A 26,972-nucleotide genomic window follows, 5' to 3' on the forward strand; every position below is an offset into this window, starting at 1 on the left:
TTGGATTAAATTATAACTGGAATGTATTTTTATAAGAATTTAGGTTCGATGAGTTAAAAGTAGCTAAAACAGGATTAAAGAGAGAACTTGAACATTTGCATTTTGCAGTGTTAACAAAAAAAAAGTAGGAAAAAATCACCAATTCGTTGAGTACACTGCAAATTTTTATCCATTAAACAAATAATTAAACATTTTGGGAACTCTCTAAATCTTATAATGATTTGAATTTGATTATTAAATAGTACTATTATTAATGATTGTTATGATGATGCCACACATTATCCATTACTCTTCCGTTTCAATTTAGTTGTCGTTTTAGAATTTAAATTTTGTTTCATAATAGTTATCGTTTTAGGTTTTCAATGTAAATATTTGGTGAAAATTCCAGTTTTATTCCTATTGTTTTAATGTTTTGGCCAATGAAATTTTTTATAAAATATATTAATAAAAAGTAAAACAAAAAATTTAATGCTTTTCTTAATTTATGTGAAAAAATCTTAAACGACAACTAAAACGAAACAGAGGGATTATTTAATTTGTTTTAATGAAATGCATGGGGAAAAGCTAAATTGAAAGACTCTTGTCATGTGATGAAAATCCCTTACTTCGTGGGTTGCGATATCTCTTGCGTTTATTTTTGACCGTCCGATCTTCTCATCCAAACATGTGTAGTCATGTTCATTGATTATTTATCTAACCATCGATCTATATGTATATAGATCGCCATATGAATGATTTTTACTCAAAATAGTCTTTAAAATTTATTTGTGTTTAAACCTAGCTTTCAATTTTTCAACTACCAGTTTCTATTAAAGCATTTACTATAAGTTTATATACATATGGGTTTCTACTTTCTACTGATAGAGTGTGCCCATGCTAACATAAATGTCATATAGTTTTTATATGAAATTCGAACTTTAATAGCAAAAGAGTAAGAATCGTTCCAAATTGTACGCAAATATAAAAACAAAAGTAAGTTCAACATTATCGATACTTCATCCGTTTCAAAATGTAAGACGTTTTGTGGTATTATTTTTGTTTTAAAATGTAAGACGTTTTCAAGTTTCTATGCAAATTATATACTCCATCCGTTCCACAAAGAGTGTCATTTTGACACATTTCACACAAATTAAGAAAACATTGAATTATACATATATGCCCCTATTTAATAAGTGATTAATGATTTAAATTCAATGAAAAGTAGCTTTAAGTTAAGGATAAATCAGGAAATTCTGTGTAAAAGTCACATTGAAAATGTAGAATGACACTCTTTGTGAAACAAAAATCAAACTCTAAAATGACACTCTTTGTGAAACAGAGAGAGTATTAATTTAATATTTTTTGATTATTTCTGCAGTGTCATTCATGATTGATTGAATTTTTAATATGCGTGCTTTTAACTAAAACGTCTTATATTTTGAAACAGAGAGAGTAATAAATATGGATTCTCTTCAACGTTTGAAATCTTCAAAGATATGTTTTGTCTCAGCTTAGTGCATTGTACTCAAATCACATTATATCAATCTCTATATGTAATTTATGATCGCATAGTTTTGGAGGGTGTCCAATTTCCATATATGTCCTCCTCTTATATCTTTATCGTGATTAATCTTTGACTGAAGAAAAAAAAACTATCATGGCCAACATTTGATACAGAATTATAACATGCCCAAGCATCTGTGGTCAAGTAGCAGAGGAAGCTTTGGAAAATGGTGACATTCACAAACCTGAGTTCGATTTTTCTTGGAAACAAAAACACATTTGTTTGGAAAGTCTGTCAGTTGGGTCTTGGCCCAATTGGTTTACCTGGTAGCCAGAAATGCAGGTGGCCTGACTACCCCCTGGCACTTAGTCGGAAGGCATTCCAAACTCGGGATAGGTAGAGTGGTAGCCCGTAAGGGCCTAACCGTTAACACGGTGGACCAATCTACTATGTAGCACCTCGGTGCGTTCCTACCGGAGCCGACCGGATAGCCGATAGGGTTTATCAAAAAAAAAAAAAAAAAATTATCAGGAACATTTTAAATCGAAACCTTAACTAATATATATTTGGAACCTATATGAATTCATTATTGCAAACGGTAGAAAGAATTAAAACTCTTATACATGAATGATTTTATATGTCAACGGCATTTGATTTGAACTTTCATAATCTAAGTCAGCGCATCCTTTAAAGTCAGAAGCTCAAACCTGACACCTCAAACCTATTCAAGCTAAGAATGCCTGGTCGACCATTTCAGGTCATGTTTTGTCATTTTTGGGCTACGAAAGCACTATCAAACAAACAACAATTTGTAATAAGAAGCGGAACTAACCAAAAATATCGAACGTAATGTTGAACACAACAATATTTTTCCGAGTGCATTAATTTGATGTCCAAGGAAGATGAACGGCGATTACTTGTGTGATTACTTTCCCAATAATAAAGCACACCGCAAGAAAATTGTGTTAGGGTTTAGATCCCAAAAATAACGATTTAAAGTAGAAAAATAAAAATGCACATTATATGTCATGATTTATTTTTAATGTAGGAATTACATTTTGTTCCTACTACTAAAAGATTTTCACAATGACTAAATCAAAGCCCTCAAAAGTTTGCAATCATTTATTATTATTTTTTTGGTTCTACCCTCACAAGAAAACAAAGACAAGAAAGCAAAAAAGTGACTATTGAGACACCCGTATGTCGTTAACTGTTGACAATGTTTCCTCATCATTTTAAGATGGTAATTAAGGACTAATGAGGAAGTAACAGTATCTGTTAAAGTGTAAGGTAAAACAATTTAAAATTTACTACTTGATAATAATTTGTGTGAATACTTCATATTATTATTTTGAAATATACCGTCATTATTTTGTCATTATAATCTTTATTGTTTTGTCTTAGCAATTAGCTCTAATGCTCTATCCTCTATGCCTCTATCACTAAGCTCATCGTAGTGTAGAATGAAACTGTGGTAGTTTTAACGTTCAATAATAATCACATGCATGTCTGCGCAAAGACTTTAATCTTTTTTCAACTGTTTTTTTTTCTGAATTTCCCTAACAAAGTTTTTAGTTTTTTTTCCCATTTTATTATTGTATTTATGACACAAGCAATTACCTCACCATGAATAGACATTAGACACACGTTCAATCCGTATGTTTAAATTAGACCGTACCACTACCTACAAGATTATTAAACTAATCAAATCATCATTAATTAGTAAAATTTTAATTCATCGAAATGATGGGATCATAATGAGGTGTGATATGTCTGCGAAAGAATCCATTGTCAAGAAAATTCGTCTAAATTAGAAGACGTACTTAATAAAAAAATTAGGTTATGTTGCCAATAATCAAATATATGATATTTCATCACTATTCTCCATAGTGATCTATATAATAAATCCATAAAACAATTATATGATACAAATTTGTAACACAAACACATATTATCAATTCAACATCTTATTTTTCCTATATATAGTAATGAATTTATTTGAGATTTTATAACTTATTGAAATCGACATATATACTAATAAATATTTTTAGTATATTTTTCGAAAATAGTGTAAAATACTATTTTAATCTTATTTACCATTTAATTTTAGACTGACAACAGAAAACATACAAAAAATAGTATTTTTTTGACAAAAAATAGTATTATAAAAGAAAAAATTGTCACTCAAAGCCTTTTTAACCCGCCTCTTCTCTCTCACCTCCAAAGATTCTCTCTCCCCTTTAAATGGTCGCCGGAAACGAATCGACGAACTGAGATTCAAATCTCAACTTTTTCGGCGGCGATGTTAGGACGAGACGAAGATCTGGTCCGAACAATGAGCGGGAGAGGAAGCTTAGCGTCCTCAAGTCACCGGAGTTTAGCCGGAGCTGCTTCAAAAAGCTTCAGAGATGTGTTCGCTCCCCCAACGGACGACGTGTTCGGTGGGAGCGAAAGAAGAGAAGAAGATGACGTGGAGCTCCGGTGGGCGGCGCTTGAGAGGTTACCGACTTACGATCGGCTACGAAAAGGTATGTTGCCGCAAACGACGGTCAACGGGAAGATTGGACTTGAAGAAGTTGACCTCACGAATCTTGCACCTAAAGAGAAGAAACATCTTATGGAAATAATTTTGAAATTCGTTGAAGAAGATAACGAAAAGTTTCTCCGGAGATTGAGAGAAAGAACTGACAGGTAAGACTTTAATTTCAGACAAAAACAAAACAAACTTCTTTTCTTACAACTTTTGTCGTCTGACAAATTTGCTTTTTTTTTTTCGTTTTGTTCTTTTATTTTATTTTTTATTTTGGCGAAAACAGAGTAGGAATCGAAGTTCCGAAAATAGAAGTAAGATATGAGAATATTTCAGTGGAAGGAGATGTTCGTAGTGCAAGCAGGGCTCTTCCGACTCTCTTCAACGTCACTTTGAATACAATCGAGGTTCAGTTTTTTTTTTTGTGGGTAACTTTGTCTTGTTCGATGTTGTTGAGAGAAAGTAAGATCTAAAGAAGATAAAACCTAACTTTACGGTTTTTTGTGTCTTGGCATGAATTTTTAACCTTTTTGGGATAAAGTCTTGTCGGGTCCAAATTAGATATCTTTAAAATGTCAAACTTTATGTGTGTAAATGTCAAAATTGTATGAAACTGTTGTTGATCTCTTTATTTTACTGTTTATTTGTAAAACAGAGCATTCTTGGAATATTCCACCTCCTTCCATCTAAGAAGAGGAAGATTCAGATACTTAAGGATATCAGTGGCATTATCAAACCATCAAGGATGACTTTATTACTTGGTCCTCCAAGTTCAGGGAAAACAACTTTGTTACAAGCTTTAGCTGGGAAGCTCGATGACACTCTCCAGGTTTGTTGTCTTATTGTATTTATGTAAATATATGCGTTTAAAAGCTTCTGGTTGAGTTAACATTTTCCGGGGTCTATGACAAACAGATGTCTGGGAGGATAACTTACTGCGGTCATGAGTTTCGTGAGTTTGTTCCTCAGAAGACGTGTGCCTACATTAGTCAGCATGACCTTCACTTTGGAGAAATGACGGTGAGAGAAACGGTGGATTTTTCTGGCAGATGTCTAGGTGTTGGGACTCGGTACCAGCTTTTGACTGAGCTCTCAAGGAGGGAGAGAGAAGCTGGAATTAAGCCAGACCCTGAGATTGATGCATTTATGAAATCTATTGCCATATCTGGCCAAGAAACTAGTTTGGTTACAGACTATGTACTAAAGGTACAGCTTTTGTGTTTCTCTCTTTTTCTAACAAACAATATATTTTTAGCTTATCCTTGGTTAATGCCATTTGACAGTTACTTGGTCTGGACATTTGTGCTGACACACTTGTTGGAGATGTGATGAGACGAGGTATTTCTGGTGGACAGCGGAAACGTCTAACAACAGGTAAAACTTTTGAGTGTTACATATGTTAACTTTGATATAATATTGCCATGATTTCACTACAGTAATAGTGAAGATGTGTTCATTAACTTGGATGGCTCTTGTCTCAACTGAGCAGGAGAGATGTTAGTTGGACCAGCAACAGCTCTTTTCATGGATGAAATATCAACAGGGTTGGATAGTTCCACAACATTCCAAATTTGTAAGTTCATGAGGCAACTAGTTCATATCGCTGATGTCACTATGGTTATTTCGCTTCTACAACCTGCGCCCGAGACATTTGAGCTTTTCGACGACATTATCCTACTCTCAGAGGGCCAAATTGTCTACCAGGGGCCACGAGACAACGTTCTTGAGTTCTTTGAGTACATGGGTTTCCAATGTCCTGAAAGGAAAGGTATTGCAGACTTTCTGCAAGAAGTTACGTCTAAGAAGGACCAAGAACAGTATTGGAACAGGAGAGAACAACCTTACAACTATGTATCGGTGCATGATTTTGCAAGCGGCTTCAATTCTTTTCACACCGGGCAACAACTTGCTTCAGAATTCAGGGTTCCTTATGACAAAGCTAAAACCCATCCTGCTGCACTAGTGACTCAAAAGTATGGTATATCAAACAAGGACCTGTTCAAGGCATGCTTTGATAGAGAATGGCTTCTTATGAAACGTAACTCCTTTGTGTATGTGTTCAAGACCGTCCAGATAACCATCATGTCTTTGATTGCCATGACAGTCTATTTTAGGACAGAAATGCATGTGGGCACGGTGCAAGATGGTCAAAAATTTTATGGTGCTCTCTTTTTCAGCTTGATAAATCTAATGTTTAATGGAATGGCTGAACTAGCATTCACAGTGATGAGGCTCCCGGTTTTCTTCAAGCAGAGGGACTTCTTGTTCTATCCTCCATGGGCTTTCGCCTTACCGGGTTTTCTTCTGAAGATTCCATTATCTCTTATTGAATCAGTTATATGGATCGCTCTTACATACTACACTATTGGTTTTGCTCCTTCTGCTGCCAGGTACATTTGCTAGTACTCAAGAAGTTCACTAAGGAACTTTCTTTATTTTCTTCTATTTTCATTCTCTTGAACTAACCAAACTTGTTCCATTAGGTTCTTCCGGCAGTTGCTTGCATACTTCTGTGTGAATCAGATGGCACTTTCTTTATTTAGATTCCTAGGAGCCCTTGGACGAACAGAAGTAATCGCCAACTCGGGCGGGACATTAGCATTGCTACTTGTATTTGTTCTTGGAGGCTTCATTATTGCTAAAGGTAAGCATATGATCTCTTTTTACGCAAAAGAACCTATACCAAGCTTTTACCGGATAGTAAAACAGTTGAGTGGATGATACTGTAGAAGTCCTTAAAGATCACATATCTTATCATATGATAGAACATTCAAAATCTGTTTGAACTATAGAACCAAACAGCCCCTCTTGATATCTATGTGATTGTTAAGTGAAACATATATATATTTTTTTTTCACAGATGACATCCCATCATGGATGACTTGGGCCTATTATATATCCCCTATGATGTATGGACAGACTGCATTAGTTATGAATGAATTTCTGGATGAGCGATGGGGCAGTGTAAGATTTTCACCTAGACCTCATCTGGTTGACTTCTCTTTACAAATTTTTGATATAAATTCTGTTATGTTACATGATGCAGCCAAACAGTGATACACGCATCAACGCGAAAACAGTTGGAGAAGTCTTGTTGAAGAGCCGAGGCTTCTTTACAGAACCATATTGGTTTTGGATCTGCATTGGGGCGCTACTTGGGTTTACTGTGTTGTTCAACTTCTTTTACATAATAGCTTTGATGTATTTGAACCGTATGTGCTCTTATTTTTAACTTTCTGGCTATTCAGAACTTTGAACAAGAATCATTTTTTAGTTGACAAGATCTTGAAATTTTTCTTGTAGCTCTCGGTAACTCCAAAGCTACAGTTGTGGAAGAAGGTAAAGACAAACAGAAAGGGAGTCACCGTGGAACAGGAGGTGAAATCTTGTACCTCTTTACTTCTGCAGCTATCTTTTTACTTTGATTATTCTGACTCTACTAAAAAGTTGCAGGTTCTGTAGTGGAACTCACTAGTACTTCAAATCATGGACCAAAGAGAGGAATGGTTTTACCTTTCCAACCTCTTTCGCTTGCATTCAACAATGTGAACTACTACGTGGATATGCCTGCAGTAAGCAAACTGCGTCTCATACTTGTTTTTCGTGTTAGACTTAACTAATGACGTGTATCGATAAGGAGTTGTACTCATTGTTTCCTTTAAATTCTGCAGGAAATGAAGGCTCAAGGAGTTGAAGGCGATCGCCTTCAATTACTAAGAGAGGTTGGTGGAGCTTTCAGGCCAGGAGTATTGACAGCATTGGTCGGTGTCAGTGGTGCGGGTAAGACTACCTTAATGGATGTCTTGGCCGGTAGGAAAACAGGAGGCTACATTGAAGGGAGTATTAATATATCTGGTTACCCAAAGAACCAAGCAACATTTGCTAGAGTCACTGGTTACTGTGAACAAAATGATATCCATTCTCCACATGTTACCGTTTATGAATCCCTCATATACTCAGCATGGCTTCGTCTTTCCGGCGATATAGATGCCAAAACACGAGAGGTTTGTAATACTATGCATTTAACGTTTTAATGTTTCAGAATAATCACTTAGCATGATTTTATAAACTGTAACCTTTTCTTTTGCTTGTTTATGTCATTGATAGATGTTTGTTGAAGAAGTGATGGAGTTGGTGGAGCTCAAACCCCTTAGAAACTCTATAGTTGGTCTTCCTGGTGTAGATGGTCTTTCAACAGAACAGAGGAAGAGGCTTACTATTGCAGTTGAATTGGTAGCTAACCCATCAATTATCTTCATGGACGAGCCAACATCTGGTCTTGATGCAAGAGCTGCAGCCATTGTTATGCGTACTGTTAGGAATACTGTTGATACAGGGAGAACTGTCGTTTGTACAATTCACCAGCCTAGCATCGACATTTTCGAATCCTTCGATGAGGTTTGCCTCCGAAAAAACCACTTTTGAGTCTCAAAACCAGAATAAAATTAAACAATCATCTTTGGTTTAATGCAGCTGCTGTTGATGAAACGAGGAGGCCAAGTTATATATGCTGGAACTCTAGGACATCACTCACAAAAACTCGTTGAATACTTTGAGGTGAATCATTGGTTTTTTTTTACCATCTCTTGGTCCTATGAATTTGTTATATATATCCATGGAAGTAACTGAATCTAGAACCTTACTTGCAGGCTATTGAAGGGGTTCCCAAGATCAAGGACGGATACAATCCTGCGACGTGGATGCTTGACGTCACTACTCCTTCAATGGAGTCACAAATGAGCATGGACTTTGCTCAAATATTCGCTAACTCCTCTCTTTATCGGTATGTGTTTTATGAGAAATGCTACTACTAAACCAAAGTTGTTACACAGTCTTTCTAATCTGAACTTGATGTTTTACTCAGGAGAAATCAGGAACTCATCAAAGAACTCAGTACTCCACCACCGGGATCGAGTGATCTCTACTTCCCGACCAAGTACGCGCAACCATTTGCTACTCAAACCAAAGCTTGCTTCTGGAAAATGTATTGGTCAAACTGGAGATATCCTCAGTACAATGCCATTCGGTTTCTCATGACAGTAGTCATTGGTGTCTTGTTTGGTCTCCTTTTCTGGCAAACAGGAACTAAAATGTAAGCCATTCTTTTCTCTATTCCATTAGTAAATTATCATCTTATCAAAATGTGACGTATTCATCCAAAAACCAAAACAGAGAGAAAGAGCAAGACCTGAATAATTTCTTTGGAGCCATGTATGCTGCTGTATTGTTCCTCGGTGCCACCAACGCTGCAACAGTTCAACCCGCGGTTGCTATTGAGCGAACGGTTTTTTACCGCGAAAAAGCCGCTGGAATGTACTCCGCCATTCCCTATGCAATTTCTCAGGTACTTAACCATTCTAATTATTTTGCCTCAACGTTATATACTTACATGCTACTTTTCCTAAGATATGGTTATCTAAAAATGTTGCAGGTAGCAGTAGAAATCATGTACAACATTATACAAACCGGAGTCTACACGCTAATCCTTTACTCGATGATTGGATACGACTGGACTGTGGTCAAATTCTTCTGGTTCTACTACTACATGTTAACAAGCTTCATCTACTTCACGCTATACGGTATGATGCTTGTGGCCTTAACACCAAACTATCAAATAGCCGGAATCTGCATGTCCTTCTTCCTCAGTCTCTGGAATCTTTTCTCCGGTTTCCTCATCCCTAGACCGGTAAAGAAACTAAGCAACTTACATTTGAATTAATATCAAGAAAAATGTTTTAAGCGCTAGACTAACTGAACTTTTGATGCAGCAAATACCAATATGGTGGAGATGGTACTATTGGGCATCACCTGTGGCTTGGACATTGTATGGAATCATAACATCTCAAGTAGGAGACAAAGATTCGATAGTGCACATCACTGGTGTTGGAGACATGAGTCTCAAAACGTTGCTCAAAACTGGATTCGGGTTCGAACATGACTTCTTACCAGTTGTAGCTGCTGTCCACATCGCCTGGATCTTGGTCTTTCTCTTTGTCTTTGCTTATGGTATCAAGTTCCTCAACTTCCAAAGAAGGTGAAAAAACTTTATTAGAAGAGATTTCAAAAACCTTTATAGATTAGTGTTTGAGAAAGTGTATGAATGAATTCATGTAAATTTTCTTGTATTAACTAATTATTTATTTTTTGTCGTTTCGTATTAATAAACAACAGTTCATGTTTACAATATGATATTTTTCTTATTCAAAATCAAAATACATGGTATATTCTTTATTCTCTAGTGATTCCCGTGAGAAAAGATATTTGTGCAAGTTTGGACTCGTCCCACATCAAGAAAAAAGTTTAAATCTTGTTTTTCAGTTACGAGTCTGAAATCTGACAACTACAAATGTTTTTATTCTCCTAATGAAAATTGATATTTTGAGGGGTAAAAGAAGCAATTATTGAGAATTTGAGATACTAATGGGTTCCACTTAAATATCTGACATCATACACGTGGCACACTATGCTCCGTCCCAAATGAGCGTCGTGTAATTTTGATTAATTTGTTTAACTTTTATTTTTGTCGTCTAGTTTTAAATTATTAATTTATGATTAATTTTAGATTTTATTCCTTAAAGCTTTTTCGCTCGTCACTCTCTCCTCCCAAAGTTGTCTGTAAAACTCAATCTCTCCGTCTTCAATGGTTTACACGATTTCCGGCGTACGTTTCCCACATCTTCCATCGATTAAGAAGAACTCGTCTCTTCCCAGTTTCAATGAAGATCTCAGGAGAACCAACGCTGTTTCCTTCTCTCTGAGGAAGGACTCTCGTTCTTCTGGTACTTGGCTCCTCCATCTCCTTTGTTTGTTCTCAGTATATGTCTCCTTCTACTGTCACGGGTTTCGAGATTCGTGATTTCATGTAGTCAATGTGTGGAATTAATCTTTGAATCTGAATTTGATTATGCTATTTGTCTTCCTTTTGGAATTAATTGTGATAATTTCTTAGGGAAGGTTTTTGCTCGGAAGCCATCGTATGATTCTGATTCGTCTTCCTTAGCTACCACTGCATCTGAGAAGCTTCGTGGCCATCAGAGTGATAGCTCTTCATCTGCCACTGATCAAGTACAATCTCGGGAAACTGTCTCTGACGATACTCAGCTTTGTTGTCAGATAATTTAAGTGCACTTCCATTGCTTTTTGCATTTACATACTTAGATAGAATCCCTCATACTCTTCTTAAATGATTATTGTTAGGTGCTCGGCGATGTAGACACTCAGAAAACTGAAGAATCCCAGGAAACAGATAAAACTTGTGCACTCTCAACATCTGGAAGCAAAAGTTATAAAGAAGATATTGCAGAGATGTCACAGTCTTTAGACCAAGAAGTTGGGCAGAGGAAGATTCCACCTCCTGGAGATGGGAAGAAAATATATGACATTGATCCTATGTTGAACAGTCATCGTACTCATCTTGATTACCGGTAAACAATGTATTCTATTTTGCTTTAGCTTCTTTGCAAAAGAGTAATCTATCAAAACTATTAAACAATGAATGTAATTTTTGTTGGTGGAACTTGTAAGTTTTATGTTATCTTAATTTTCATCCTTCCCCTGGCTTAAAAGCTTGCGTTTCTTTTCTTTATTAAGTTCTAATTACTCAGCATGACGTTGCAGATATGGGCAGTACAGAAAACTGCGTGAAGAAATCGACAAGTATGAAGGTGGTTTGGAGGCATTTTCTCGTGGTTATGAAATATTTGGCTTCACTCGAAGGTAAACTTCATTCGAACATATATATTCAAGTGCCGTTTCCATAGCTTTAACGTTTCTTATTATTGCATTTTCAGCACTCTAGTCACAGTAAAAGTTTAGTAAATACTCTTCAGATAGTTGGTATTGCAGTTGCTAATTATAATTCACTGCTTTATTAGCGCCACTGGTATCACTTACCGGGAATGGGCACCAGGAGCTAAGGTCTGTTTCAACTCTACTTTACCTAACAATTATGTTTTTAATGATTTGATGTTATATTTGTTCCGTCATTAGAGTTTCAGAATTTGCTTGTGTATGTCAAATGCAACTTTTTATGCCTGTGAAGAGAACTAAATCTAAAATCATGGATTAAAACTCATGTACTCCCACATTCAATCTGATTGACCTTGTGATGCTCACCTATTACAAACATACCAAATTTCTTTTTCTTTTTTTTTGTGGTGGTGAATTATTTTTTCTTACAGTTGTTGGGGTTACAGATTTCAAAACTGGTCAAGTGGTTTTGTATTTAGCATAAGTATGAATGATCAGCCTGGGTTCATAGTTCAGTAAACAGGGTCTCATGTGCCCCAGTGTTGTGACATCGGTTTTGTCTTTTGTATTCTGTTCCATGCATGTATCTGCACCTGATTGAATATCTAGATTATTGTTTTTTTCTAACAAGTTATTTGGCTGAATTATTCTTTCCAGGCAGCATCACTGATCGGAGATTTTAATAACTGGAATGCGAAAGCTGATGTAATGGCCCGGGTATGCTCTTACACTCTAATGTGATCTATTGTTTAATCTTCCGTCTCAGCTGATAGTTAGGCTAGCAGTTAAACTTTCACTGGTTCTTGTTGGCGGCATGCTTTGCTCTTTTATTATTCTGTTCCTCTCTGGAATTCTGATCTTAGACAGTCTTATCACTGAAATTTGAGCAGAACGACTTTGGTGTGTGGGAAATATTTCTGCCAAATAATGCTGATGGCTCGTCAGCAATTCCCCATGGCTCCCGTGTGAAGGTGACATGTTCATAGTTTACCCTTTTGGATGCAAAATAATCAGCTTTGTAACTCTCATCGTAGTTTTATTGTATGTCATGCATTGGTAGATTCGCATGGATACCCCATCTGGTATTAAAGACTCCATTCCAGCTTGGATCAAGTATTCTGTCCAGCCACCAGGCGAGATCCCATACAATGGAGTATATTATGACCCTGCTGTGGAGGTACAAATCAGTACTCATTTTATATTCTCATTTGTTTTGGTGTTTTCTAGAGATAATTGAAACTCTTTCAAGATGCAGACATCCAATAAAAATATTATATTTTGTATGTAAGTCATAACTGGTTTCCAGCATTATCAATGTGTATATGTGTTTATTGTATGTCTCCCTCGCTGAAGGCCTGTAAAGTACTCCATTGTTGCAGGATAAATATGTGTTCAAACATCCTCGTCCAAGGAGACCCACATCACTGCGTATATATGAATCACATGTTGGAATGAGTAGTACGGTATGTTTCTTTCTCTTATCTTGGAGTGGTATTCACTAAGTATCAAAATATCACTGACAAAAGTAGAAGTTTAAACTACATTTGACATGACAATTCTCATATGTGCCTGACTTTGTCGCTTGTTGAGGATAGTGGAAAGTTTGGTCTAGGCATTTAAAAGAGAATTTGGGAACTAGTCCGTTTGAACAAACGACTATCATCGTTATTTGATGGCTTAATCATCTTTAGAGAATGTATACTTTCAATATACAGTAAGAATGCAAAAGGAAATCTCGGAACTCTTATTTTTGTTCCAGGTTCTTGATGGCAGAAGACTCTTATGCCAACTTTAGAGATGATGGGTAACGTTGTTATCTTTGATCTGCAGGAACCAAAGATAAATACATATGCCAACTTTAGAGATGATGTACTTCCACGTATAAAAAAGCTAGGCTATAATGCTGTTCAGATAATGGCCATTCAAGAACATGCCTACTATGCCAGCTTTGGGTATCTTCCTTTCCCAGATAGAATATGTCTACCTACCTACCTATCATCCAGTGCATTCCTGTTAAAAGCCATTTGTTGATTCTTCAAAGTCGTAAATCTTTTTGTCTCCTTAGTGATTGAGCATGTGACTTTGATACATGCAATGCAGGTATCATGTGACAAATTTTTTCGCACCTAGCAGCCGCTTTGGAACTCCTGATGACCTTAAATCTTTGATAGACAAAGCTCATGAGCTAGGTCTGGTTGTTCTGATGGATATTGTGCACAGGTATTGGCTTCTCGTTAACGCACTTCTCCAGAACCATCTTACTTCAGTTAGATGTTATTGTGAATCAGTTGATATGGACTTTTTTCATGAATAATCATCATTGTCTTGAATAAAACCAGCCATGCATCCAAAAACACACTGGATGGCCTGGACATGTTTGATGGCACTGATGGTCAATATTTCCACTCTGGATCGCGGGGTTATCATTGGATGTGGGATTCTCGTCTTTTCAATTACGGAAGCTGGGAAGTATGTCTCTTTCCGTAGAGTTGATATTGCAATATTAATGGGAAGGCCTTTAGTGTACCCCTATGTTGGTGGTTATGTCTGTATCGGTATTAAACGTTTGTTCCTTGTGTATTTAGGTTCTTAGGTATCTTCTTTCCAACGCGAGATGGTGGCTGGAAGAATACAAGTTTGATGGGTTCAGATTTGATGGTGTGACTTCCATGATGTACACTCATCATGGACTGCAGGTGGTATTTGTGTATGGGATTAGTTTTGTTCTTTATGTCAATATATGATAGTATTCTACAAATATGCGAATGCAAAAATATAGCTTTATGGAACCTAACTGCTAGCGTTTGTGGCAGGTCGAATTTACTGGGAATTACAATGAGTACTTTGGATATTCTACTGATGTTGACGCTGTGGTCTATCTAATGCTGGTGAACGATTTGATTCATGGGCTATACCCTGAGGCTATTGTTGTCGGCGAAGATGTAAGTCATTTGCGCTTTTGTTTAGTTAGTGATACTGAAGTATCTTTGATACCTCTCTTCGGTTCTCGCAATTGATTTCGTTACAGGTTAGCGGGATGCCAGCTTTTTGCATTCCTGTCGAAGACGGTGGTGTGGGTTTTGACTACCGTCTACACATGGCAGTTGCAGATAAATGGATTGAGCTTCTCAAGTATGTCCCCAGGACGCCTTGGCTTTTCAATGAGACTAAGGGGGACGTTGTTATATCATATTGAACTGATATGGTGTGTTGTAATTTCTCTAGGAAGAGAGACGAGGACTGGCAGGTTGGTGATATAACTTTCACACTTACCAACAGGAGGTGGGGAGAAAAATGTGTCGTCTACGCGGAGAGTCATGATCAAGCCCTTGTTGGAGACAAAACGATAGCTTTCTGGCTAATGGACAAGGTACCTGGTTGGTGGCTGATAAGACTTAGCAAACAGAATAGCTAACATCTTACTGTCTTTGAACTCTTAAGTCTGGTTGTATTTAGATAAATTGTTCGACTAAATGTTATGTTTTTTACTTGATTATATAGGACATGTATGATTTCATGGCTGTTGATAGACAGGCCACTCCACGGGTAGACCGTGGGATTGCTTTACACAAAATGATCCGTCTCATTACGATGGGATTGGGTGGAGAAGGATACCTCAATTTCATGGGAAACGAATTTGGACACCCAGAATGGATCGACTTCCCAAGGACTGACCAGCACCTTCCTGATGGCAGAGTCATCCCTGGGAATAATGGTAGTTATGATAAATGCCGACGTAGGTTTGATTTGGGAGATGCAGAATATCTTAGATACCATGGACTACAAGAGTTTGATCGAGCAATGCAAAATCTAGAGGAGACGTATGGTTTCATGACTTCAGAGCACCAGTACATATCCCGCAAGGATGAAGGAGACAAAGTCATTGTATTCGAGAGAGGTAACTTGCTCTTCGTCTTCAACTTCCACTGGACCAACAGTTACTCAGATTACCGTATCGGTTGCTCTGTTCCCGGAAAGTACAAAATTGTTTTGGACTCTGATAACTCTTTATTCGGAGGCTTCAACCGGCTAGATGACTCCGCAGAGTTTTTCACCTCTGTAAGCCCTTTAACTAAACGAGAATGTAACAAAGAAACTCTTTTCTCCAAGTCACTACTAAGGAACTGATAATTTGCTATGCAGGATGGAAGACACGATGATAGGCCTTGCTCCTTCATGGTTTATGCGCCGTGCAGAACCGCTGTAGTGTACGCTGCAGTAGATGATGATGATGACCGTTCTTCTCTTGTCCCCATAAGCCTGTTACCTGAAGATGTTTAGGAGCAAGACAAGGATGTCCAAGTTACCTAGTGTAAGCTTCTTTGTACTACAAAGATTTACTCTTTGATCTTCTTCTCTGTCTTCGCTTGCAGCATCATTATAATTTAAAAATGAAATAAAAATCGTTGCACTTCTACATTTGCTCAAGCTTCATATGCTTCATCATAGATCCTATATATAGATTTGAAGTTCCAAAACATAAATCTTTGAGGATTAAAATCTGCAGAGAAAAGCTACAGATACAAGGGAAATCTTAAAAAAGAAAGGGAAGAGGACAACAAAACCCTCCCCTCTTTATACAGGAAATTTGAATAAAAACCCAAGACAAAGAGTAAAAACAGCGTTGTTGTGTTGGTTTTACACTGGTCAATGAAAGGCTTGTGTCGAGACACCCAGCTGATGGAGAACACTGGTTGGGGAAGACGAGGAAGAAGATCTCAGGGCTTCGGCCAATGGTCCGCCCATGTGGTGATGATGGTGGTTGGACCCTCCACCGCTCCACCAGCTCATGTTTTGCTGATCTCTCCCATTGTTGTTGCTCCTAGCTTCCTCTTCATTGCCTGTGGACAGCTTCAGAGAGACGTCTGAGGAAGAGTTTCCGGGCATGGAGATGGAGAGACAAGTGGCTGAGCTCATGGGGCTTGAACTATTGTCAGCTTCTTGGAGCGAAGAACGAGGCCAGTCGTCAAAGAAGGGCCTCAGGATGTGTCCTCCATCTGATCTGTTGTTGCTGAATCCATTGTGGGACTCGTATGGCCTCTTGTTGTTCATGTTGTTGCTTTCTTGCTTCATCTCCGAACAACTGTTAACAGAATCCACATCTCATTGGTGAAAACAGAGCACAAAAGCAATAATTTGTCAAAAGAGATTCCACATTTAGGCTTCAACAACATAGTTGTAGTAGCCTTTATATTTGTTTATAGGCTTTAAAAGTACCTTTTAATGCAGGTTTTATAAGAATTGATTAAGTAGTAAATAGAAATAGAATTATTAATTGAGTGTGTTGTATCATGTGTTGTGTGTGGATAGGGGAGGTGGGTGCAGAAGAATCTAAAAGCTTTAACTTTTCTGCAAGATATGAGACATATATGGGTCAGCTTTCACTAAGGTCCTACCATTTCTCTCTCTTTCTATTTTCTCTGTTTGAAAAGTCTCACACCTAACTTCAAATTATAGATTCTATCAAATCCAACGTTATCATTATCTCTCAACACAAGGAAAAAAAAAAAGAGAGATATTTTCACAAAGAAACCAAACTCATAATTCAACAAACAAACAAACAAACCAACCCTAAAATGATAAGGATGTGTCTCTCAATTTCCAACATTACCCTCTCTTCACAACATTGTTATGAACATACAAACCAAATTGTGTAGATCATTAGTTTCATTGTTAAAAATCCAGAATCAGTATTGCTTTCCTCTAAATGAACTTCTTATTATTCAAAACAATTGTCTTAAATCTCAACCAAGAATCTTATTGGCTTAAAACTAAAGAAAGAAAAAAGTCAAATGTGTTTAATGCTTTTGACCAACAAGTTCAACAGCTAAAACAGACAGACCTAAGAGAAAAAAACAGTTTCTGTTTATTACCTTTGACTAAGGTGGAGAAGTTCAGATGATGAAGAGTTAGAAGAGCCAGAGAAGAAGAAAGATCCTCCTTGACCCACAACTTTCTCACCACTATCACCACCACCACCAAAAGCAAACGTAGATGATGTTGTTGTTGTTGTTGTGGCTGTGGCTGCTGCTGCTGTAGCCATGGACGTGGCAGTTGCATAGACGGTGGTTGGAGTTTCCACAGGCTTTCTTGAACGGTTGCGGCCACGGTGCATGTGGCGCTCGCAATACTTGTGGCCAGCAAAGACGTCTCTTGAACATCTCCACTTCTTACCGTCCGTTCTCCTGCATCTCCCTGGCTCAGGATCCATCGCTGCCCTCCCCAAATACCCTGTTTTCAATTTTTATTACACAAATCAGATCAAGAACAAGATTCTATATCCTACTTAATCCCATTCACACATGTTTAGATCTTCAAGATAATATACTAATATTGAAAGTCTGGATCTTGGGAACACAACTCCAACACAGTAGCACAAAACCCATCATGCATCCCATTTATATTTAAAAAATAGATAGATGAAAGACTGTTGTCGAGACTCACAAGCAGGTTGGTAATGAGGGAGGTGTTGAAGAGGATGGTGAAGAAAGTAGGAAGGAGATAGATGGAGAAGGCTTTTCTTGATTGGTAAAAGGAGCTCTTGAGGAACAGCAGCACCAGCCAACATGTACCTGTAGATCAGTGCTTGTAGTTCAAGTTCTTGCCACTGTGCCCAGCTAAAGAAGCTCCCCATCTCTACAAAAAAAAAAAAGGAATCAAAAAACACAATCAGTAATTTAACTATATGAATGAAAAGGCCAACTCTTTATCAAGAAAGATAAGAGAAAGGAGAAAAAGACTCACTGGGGAACCTGGAAGAAGATTCAGGAGACAAAGAGGAGAGTTTAGAAGAAGTAGGCTCAGGGGCAAAGAGAGGAAGAGCAGTAGAAGTTGCAGAGTGAGATTGAATCTGGTCAAAGACATGTTTTGGTATCTTAGCTGCAGAAGGTTGTTCTTCTGACTCTGTCTGCTGTTGCTGGCTTCTCCATTGTTTCAGTTGCAAATCCATGGAAGAGAGAGAGAAGTGCTGGTTACTTTTGGGATATAATGGTTTTTCACCTTTTTTGTCTTCCAGGGTCTGATTTAATAGCTTATGAAAGTCTTGTAGCCTGTAGGGGTTATGAAAAAAAAAAGAACTTTTTTTGGCTCTAAAAAAAAAGCTTTGTTCTTTGTAGTCAGTTTCTGTATCTGAGGCTTCTTCTGCAGAGAGAGAAAGGACAGAGAAGAGGGAAAGAGGTTTTTATTACAGAGACTTGCGAGAAAAAGACTGTGAGACAAGACAGATGGGGGGGAGAAATACTATACAGTAAAAAAGACTTTAAACTATATAGTAGTAATAACTTTATTAATCTCTCTTCATTAATCTCTCAGATTATTAAAATAATTGGTTTGATTTAGGTAAATAATAAATTAAAAAGCAAGTCAGAAAACCCAGAAAGAACCACTCTGCAAGATGAAGATGGAGAGATAATAACCTGCAGTTTTTCTGTCTTTGCTGCTTTGGAAATACCAATCTCCATTTTTATATTATTAGTATTGCTTTTAATTAGTTTTATATAGAAAAAAACAAAAGCCTACTTGGGGTTGGGGATATTTAATTAGTCCTTAATCAAGTGATTCGTTTGGAGATTATTTAATAAGTGAGCGTTACGTTGGTATAATTTGTAATTGCTGCATTTGTGACAAACAAAACTACTTTATAGTATTTGAGTTAGTAAAATTCGTCAAGGTTCCTATATTATATCAGACGGCACTAGATGTACTTGCCACTCTATTTTCTTTTTCGACTTATAAATTTTGTACCTTCGTCCATAGATCTAGTCCGAAAATGGTAATATCAATTCGGTAGAATCGGCTGAATTCTTGGTAGAATGAATCTGTTGCAGAAAATTGGAAAATATTATTTTGACGTAATTACTTTAAAGCGTTAAGGCAGAATTGGCTGAAAAATAATCAAACTAAAGATAACCCATGAGTCAAATAAATTCATCATGGTTGAGAAAACTAAACAAATTGCTTAGAAATGTCTATACTTTTCAGTGATAATTATGCTTATCATAAATATTAAAACTATTCAAGTAATTTCTTTGTTAGAAACATTTCAGGGACTTAGCAAAAAAAAATTCTGCCATATAACTAGTTCAAAGATGTGAAGAAATATTTTCAATCACTATTTAACTCATCTTTCTTTTCTTCTTATTATTACACACCACTCACACTTATTGTAAACAAATTTAAAAGATACTATATGAATTCACAAATTGTATATCAGAATCTTTAGCCAAACTCAAACCCCAAAGCTTTAAAATAATGTTAGAACGATGTCTCAAGAGTCTTAGGAGTCATGTATTAACTATAGAACATATGAAACCTTATATGTTATGGTCAACTTTTTCCCTGTTTGTTGTGGGTTACTTGATAGATACTCTTACTAGACTGAAATCAAAAATTTCTGGTTCCAATTTGGTTAAGGTTAGCAAACTTTTGGTCCAATAATTTCCTTCACCATTTGTCAACGGTTAGGTTTTGTACTCTATTCAGTTTTTGTATATAATCAATTCTTTTGGTTTGATCTAGGTTTTACATTCGGTTCGACTGAGGTAAAAAAAAGGATAGAAGAAGAGAGAAAGAAGTAAAAAAGAGAGAGAAGTAAGTAATAATGAGAAAAGAGAAGCAGGTGGGCTGTGTCAGAGAAAGCTCAGAAGTAAAAAGCATAAAAGTGAGTAACCAAGTGGGTGGTGAGGGTTGTTTCTCTTTGGCTGTGATTCATCTTTGATTTGACTACTCATAGTACTTCTTGTTTTTCTCACTTTTACCCCTCTCTTTTCCTCTATTTTTTTACTCTTCACCCTCAAAAAATCTTTATTCACATTTTTCTCACACTTCCAATATATTTTACAAAGACTTAATCACATTTTCCCTTTCACGGTTTATCTTACTATGGTTCTTATTTCTGATGGAAAGTAAATATTAAATTTTGTTATTTATGCTTTACTATATAAGAGATTAAGTTATTCTCTTGACTGTATAATTTTCTTAACTAAATCAGTCTTATAAACTTTCTCAAATTTCGATAACCGTATTATGTAAGTCTAAAGAAAATATTACATCACATCATTAATTTTACATACTAATAAAGTAATAATCATATAGCAATATAGGAAATTGTTGAATTCTTTTCACAGGAGTATGACATGAAGTATTTTTTTTTTTTTTTTTTTTTTCACTGAAAGATCTTTTATTATATAACACAAGAGTGAAATACAAGGGAGGAATACGTTTTTGGAATGCAGTTTTGAAATACAAAAGCCGGCGGAAAACAAAGAAATCCCCGGAAGCTAAAGCCCGATACACGGGAAACACAAGATAGAATACAATAGTCAAAAAGTAAAGCTCTCGAAATCACCGGGAAAGTCGGAGGAGAACACTAGTCGCGGAACTAAGAGCTCAAAAGTCGCATACTAGAAGACCTACAACCGGAAACGGAGTAGAACTAAGGATAGAGGAAACCGCGAAAAAATAACCCAACTAAAAACGAATATCCCGAACATAATAAGGCAACGATCGTGAATCTACAACCTAACCACCTAGTCTTCTACCGAACAAGTCTAAATCTAGAACTTTGCATCCCCACGAAAGGTTAGCCTTACAAGAACAGACAACAAACAGACCACGAGAGAAAACCTATTTATTAGTCTAATCTAGAGGCGGTGGAAAGAGACAAACGTAAAAGATTCAACGAACAAAGATGGGATAAAACGAAAGCTATCCAAAACCTAGCCAACACGACCAATCCCCGGAGCTTTCATGAGATAACAGAGAGCAAAACCATGACCCAAACTATTCCATAGGCAACACCAACAAAGCCTACCAACAACAGCTAGCAAAAGCCAAACACAAACACAAATCTACAACTACTAACATCCGAAAAGAGGAGCGATAATGCCATAAACCCGACAAGGAACAAAAACGAAATGTCTCTGTCCCTCGCAACCACCGGCAGCCAAAACCCGACAGAGCCACAACCTATCATCCGCTGCAGAAGAACCACAACCCAAAGATACCACCACCGGCAAATCCTGAAGCGGAGATCTTTCGCCACCATTACCAAAATCGAGAACCAAGCCTCTCCTAAATCACCACCTTGATAATCACTATCTCCTCCACAAAACCAATTCGTTCACGAGAAAACCAGAAATGAGAAGAGACAGAATCAAAGCCTATGCCGCGACGAGGAGAGGAAACGCCAAACTAAAGCACCACACAAACCAACCTCAACCAAAAGCTCCATCGCAATTGAACCACCGCAACCTAGAACCCCATCACACCTTCTCTAATCTTCAATTAGAGCCGCAAACAAGAGCCCCCCATGTCGCCTAGTCTCAGCAAAGCCAACCACCGGAAAGAACAGAGCCTTACCGAGGCATCACTCCATGACCCGCGAACAAAGACGCCTCCATCGCCAAAACCAACAGATCTAAAAACAAGACTAAGAAGCAAGACAAAAACAAAAGACCCTCCCACAGCTCTGACGAGAAGTCCAGCCGCCGGAGAGGGAAAATCGAAAATCGCCAAAGTTTTTTTAACCAATGACATGAAGTATTTTACATGCTCTATTTTAAAAAAATAGAACGTGTTTAAATATCATTACTGGAGAATTATACAGCCTCCAACGAATAAGGAGATAGCACATTACAATGCATTGCCACTCAACGAAATTACTGACCAGATTTCACCATTCGAGCAAACAGAATAAAAAAGTCAACTATATTTTAAATAGTCACAAAACTAGAAATACATCGTAATTACGTAACTTTTTTTTTTTTTTTGACATTTTTGGATCGACAAAGCCCGATCCATAGCCAATCCCTACTACGCGGGGTAACGCGACTTACTGGAGTCGAACTCCGATGAAGAAGGCAGAGTCAAATGGACTTAACCACTTGACTAAAGACACATCGTAATTACGTAACTATTTCTGACATATAGGTAAAAAACATCGTTGATGTAGTATCGTATTAACGAGGCAATGATATAACTATCAATATTTTCATTTTATTGAATAATCGTAATAAATTAAAGCTTGGGTAAGAAAAAAAAACAAAAGTTTCCTTATGTTTTTTTTACGTCGGCAAGAGAAGTTAATGTGCGTACTTGATTTGAGAAACGGTGATGGATATTTCTATAAATTAATTAAGAAGAGAAACGAGTTATTTGTATAAACAAATCTGAAAATATAGAAATAGAGCAAGGACAGAGAATAAGAAGAAGAGGCAAAGGAGGGCGAGAGTTCACATGTTCAAGAGAAGACAAATACGTTTCTCTGACACAAATCTGTCAGGCCAATATTTTAATTTTTATTATATAGTTTTTATTTTGTTTTGTTGTATAAGAAAGAAACGTATATTATGTCTTTTACTACCACCATAAGGGTCAGGCTCAGTCCACTTGGGGTCCCAATTTTTCTTTGTTACGATTTTTTTTTGTTGTAGTAAAAGGCAAGTCACGCCGGCACGCGAGCCCTCACGTGATCCCACGTGCTTTATTTATTCTCTCCATACCCAACTTTTTCTTCCTTATTTTTTTTGGCCAAAATATGATATTTGCCAAATTGAAAAAATATATAGTAAAACCTCTATAAATTAATAATATTAGGACCATAAAATTTTATTAATTTAGAAAAATATTAATTTATCGATAAATTAATACTTATTAATTTATAGAGAGATTTTACTAATTTTGTAATTTTTTAAAAAAAATTCTATCTAAAAATAATTTTTTTCTTTATAAACAATACTATAAAAATTAATTATAAGTAGAGAAACAATTATTAAGTTTAAAAAACAACACAAACTTTTTTGAATAATAGAATCATATTTCATCAAACTTTTTACATATAATATTTTAAATATATATCATAGCAATTCATATATAACATATATATATATATATATATATTTTTATATATATATATTGATAAGTTAATATAATTATTAATTTATGATATGGATGGGATCATATGTTTATATGATATTTTCAAAAAAATTATTATTTTATTAAGTTATCGATTTATGTCATATTTTACCTTGGTCCCAACTCGAGATCGGAAAAATTTATTAATTTAGAGAAGTTATTAATATATAAAATATTAATTTATAGAGGTTTTACTGTATATTTTTCAAAAGTTTAGGCTTAAAATTTATGTTACTAACACTACATTAAGCATATGCCAAGATTTATAAATTCAAATTCAATATCTCATCAAGATTTATAACTACATACTAAAAAGGGCTAGCTACTACCAAACTTTGACCAGAACCTAACACATGATGTTATTTTTAGCAATATGAAAAAAAAAAAAAAAAAACGAAAAGGAAAAGGAAAGAATAGATCTTTCTGGTGAGAGCATTACACAACACATTGTTGACACAAGGTATCTAAGGGCATGACCGCACGTGTCAACATGCATCAAACATGCGATCTTTCAATATTATATATTTAGAAAACACACAAAAGAATCCAATGTCAAGACTACTTTGCCTGCATGTCATGTCAATCTCTCTATATGTTTTCTAATCAATATACCAAACAAGTTGATTTCCAATAAGATCAGCCATATAGTAGATCTTAATTGAGCCATTGAGGGGTTAGAAATCGCATATTTCATGTAAGCATTAATTTGGTTTGTAAGCTTTGGGAATATTGGTTTTGAGAGTGAAAATTGCATTGCATACGGACTTTTACATCGAACCATAACATGTCCTTTGGTCCGTTATACAGTTTTGTACTTAATTTATGTCAGTTGACGCAAGACGGTTAATGTTATGTGTTGCATAACAACTTTCAATTCGAATCTCACATATGATCCATTTTGAGCCAAAACATGATATGATGGATTAGCTTATTTGGGTATTGAAGTATAGCGACTGTCAATTAATGAAGTAGTCATTTAGGCCCACGTACAGAGATTTGAGCCTTAACTAGAGAAACCCAATCTAGTACATAACTTGTTGAAAAAAAGATTAATCTCCTTGTAAAGTTACAACTTGTAAACTATAGGACCTTTATTCAAGGTCTAATTAATATATGCTTTTGAGCTATTAGTATAAAAGGCCATTTAAAAATAATTGGCATTTACTTTGGCCCAATAATATTCCCACTTTCCACCTCTGGTATTTCTTTTTTTTCTAGTAAAACATATAGATATTAATTAATTTTACCAACCATAATCAATAAACCTTTTTTTAAAAACTGAACATTAAGCTCTATACATTTTTTTTAACTCCTATTTAAACCAAAAAACCTTCATTCCAATGGTATATTTAGTTTATGTAAGCAATATCGAGTCAAGAGATCTAATTTGAATACGTTTCTAATAATAAGTCTGAAAATATTTGGATTAGTGAGTCTGGTTTTCAAGTGTTGGTTTAAGATTTCGATACGTATTCAGTCATTAGAGTTATCTCCATTTATAGGTTTTGTTTTTATCCGTTATTAGAGTTTTTTTTATCGGGCACTAAATATCATGTTTGAGAAAATAAACATCGAACGCAGCACAAGCTTTCTACTTATTACTGTATATAGCCCAACCCGATCCCTGCACAACTTCATCGATGAAGTTTAAATCATAAAGGAATCGAACAAATATTGATCTCACGAACATTAATGGGCATGTGTTTAAGCGGAGACTGCTAACAAAAAAAAAGAGCAAAAACTACTTCCATCTATTTTTAAACTTTTTTTTCGCAATTTTACCAGGTATTATTATAATAATTTAGACCGTTTGTTTTGGTTTTGACAACTCGAAAATAGTATACTCCATTAGCCCATATGATATTAACTAATGGGCATTATTTTGATTAATTAACGTGTAGAGTGTAGTGAATAGTAATAGTATATTTAGGTTTTGACTGGCAATAATGCATTTGTAAGAAAAGTCTTTGGACGTAATCGTTTTGGTCAACTCAATGGTAGGACAGAAGACTAGTTTCTCAATGACCTCTAGGCCAACATATTAACCTTAGAAACAAATCCTGTCAGACCAAAGGGTGGTTGTGATATTTTTGTAACTTCAAAAATGATATATGATTTTTGGAACAAAAACTAGTTTTTCTTAAGAAAAAATTAGTTTTGTTTCTAATCACAATCACTAATTGTTTTTATTTTCTAATCTGACTAAAAGAATCGAATTAAAAAGGTTTGATGAGATGGAAAGTTGTTGAACTTATTGTATAAAAAAGCATAGAGAGGAAATTGATAAGTCGTCTTTTGCTTTTGTATCTACAGACTACAGCTATGACGTATATTGTTTAATCCAAATCAAAGTGATTTTAAAGATATTTTCGTTTCTGGCGGTATACTAAAGATTCATATATGTAGATCTTTATGGATTACATTGATATTAAATCATATACTACATGCTAAAAATAAATAAAAGAACAATAAAGGTTACACATATGATTGGTTGGATATGGTTGTCACTTGGCAGTTAGGTCATTTTCGTTGCTTTACTAAATTTTAATAAATAAATCAAGGGGTTATTACTAATTTAGGGCTTTATTGACCCAAAACTTAAGAAAAAGGAACAAGTATCGGGACTTATAGTTTTAGGTATTTATGGGTTTGGTGTTATGACTGTTTTGTCTCTATCATTGTAACTCTTCTTCCTCGTTTCCTCCATCTCCATCGTGGGCAGTTCTCCGACCACCACTTTCTCTTTTCCGACCATAACCTTTACTTCTCACTGTCATGCTTCATTAACGCTATCTCTGTCACCTCCATCAACTTCATCACTTTCAACGCCATCAACACCATCTCTTTCATCTCCGATGCAAAAAACGTTTTCGTCACCAACACCGATCTCCTCCGATGAACTCATTCAATTGATTTCGTTTTGAATAAAAGAAACTAAACCCTAAGGGGATCGTGTGGCTAGTAAACCCAAGGGCTCCAATCATAGAAATTGATTGAATCAAATTTTCTAATTTATTATCAAATCTAAACCAAAATTGAAAATCAAATTTTTAGATATATGAAAGAGATGGGTTTGAAGCTTTAATCTCTTGATCTTTAACTTTTTCATTCCCCTGCGCTTAAATCCACTTCGTCACCGTATTTTCATCTTCAACAATATCTCTCACATCTCTCTTTCACAGACATGAAAGTTCTTACCAGCTCTGTGTAAGGGTAAAGAAGACATTTCACCTAGATTGGAAATGCCTAAAATGAAAGGCTTGGCAGATATACCGGATGTCGTAAGTTTGGCTGAGA

At 36.0% G+C, this 26,972-nt stretch overlaps 3 protein-coding genes and 1 pseudogene across 4 annotated transcripts; 2 read left to right on the top strand and 2 right to left on the bottom strand.

Annotated features, from left to right (window-relative positions):
* The first annotated feature begins 3,640 nt into the window (after positions 1 to 3,640).
* LOC9315675 (ABC transporter G family member 34) lies at positions 3,641 to 10,244 on the top strand. 2 transcript variants are annotated; one of them, XM_021029165.1, is made up of 19 exons: positions 3,641 to 4,174; positions 4,300 to 4,420; positions 4,669 to 4,842; positions 4,929 to 5,219; positions 5,297 to 5,387; positions 5,503 to 6,403; positions 6,497 to 6,657; positions 6,874 to 6,977; positions 7,060 to 7,225; positions 7,317 to 7,391; positions 7,467 to 7,585; positions 7,685 to 8,017; positions 8,121 to 8,411; positions 8,487 to 8,570; positions 8,663 to 8,796; positions 8,878 to 9,105; positions 9,186 to 9,357; positions 9,445 to 9,699; positions 9,782 to 10,244. In XM_021029165.1, exons 1-19 carry the CDS (start codon positions 3,786 to 3,788, stop codon positions 10,049 to 10,051), a joined length of 4,359 nt encoding a protein of 1,452 aa, XP_020884824.1. In that variant the 5' UTR covers positions 3,641 to 3,785; the 3' UTR covers positions 10,052 to 10,244. The 2 variants fall into 2 exon arrangements, with proteins under 2 accessions (XP_020884824.1, XP_020884825.1); XM_021029166.1 differs by having other exon boundaries at positions 3,671 to 4,174; positions 7,461 to 7,585; positions 9,782 to 10,197.
* Positions 10,245 to 10,593: 349 nt separating this feature from the next.
* Positions 10,594 to 16,179, top strand: LOC9315676 (1,4-alpha-glucan-branching enzyme 2-1, chloroplastic/amyloplastic). The gene is made up of 18 exons (XM_021029167.1): positions 10,594 to 10,792; positions 10,963 to 11,078; positions 11,211 to 11,437; positions 11,631 to 11,729; positions 11,888 to 11,930; positions 12,420 to 12,479; positions 12,653 to 12,733; positions 12,823 to 12,939; positions 13,142 to 13,225; positions 13,593 to 13,714; positions 13,863 to 13,982; positions 14,102 to 14,231; positions 14,348 to 14,458; positions 14,576 to 14,704; positions 14,791 to 14,894; positions 14,988 to 15,132; positions 15,264 to 15,821; positions 15,906 to 16,179. Exons 1-18 carry the CDS (start codon positions 10,654 to 10,656, stop codon positions 16,041 to 16,043), a joined length of 2,523 nt encoding a protein of 840 aa, XP_020884826.1. The 5' UTR covers positions 10,594 to 10,653; the 3' UTR covers positions 16,044 to 16,179.
* A 19-nt stretch (positions 16,180 to 16,198) lies between these two features.
* Positions 16,199 to 19,184, bottom strand: LOC9315677 (growth-regulating factor 3). The gene is made up of 4 exons (XM_021029169.1): positions 18,507 to 19,184; positions 18,207 to 18,398; positions 17,636 to 17,993; positions 16,199 to 16,845 (listed from the first exon to the last, which is right to left on the bottom strand). Exons 1-4 carry the CDS (start codon positions 18,709 to 18,711, stop codon positions 16,410 to 16,412), a joined length of 1,191 nt encoding a protein of 396 aa, XP_020884828.1. The 5' UTR covers positions 18,712 to 19,184; the 3' UTR covers positions 16,199 to 16,409.
* A 2,323-nt stretch (positions 19,185 to 21,507) lies between these two features.
* Positions 21,508 to 26,972, bottom strand: part of LOC9317508 — a 37,966-nt pseudogene continuing 32,501 nt past the window's right edge.

This window comes from Arabidopsis lyrata (genome assembly GCF_000004255.2).
Source record: "Arabidopsis lyrata subsp. lyrata unplaced genomic scaffold ARALYscaffold_4, whole genome shotgun sequence".
Lineage (NCBI taxonomy): Eukaryota > Viridiplantae > Streptophyta > Magnoliopsida > Brassicales > Brassicaceae > Arabidopsis > Arabidopsis lyrata.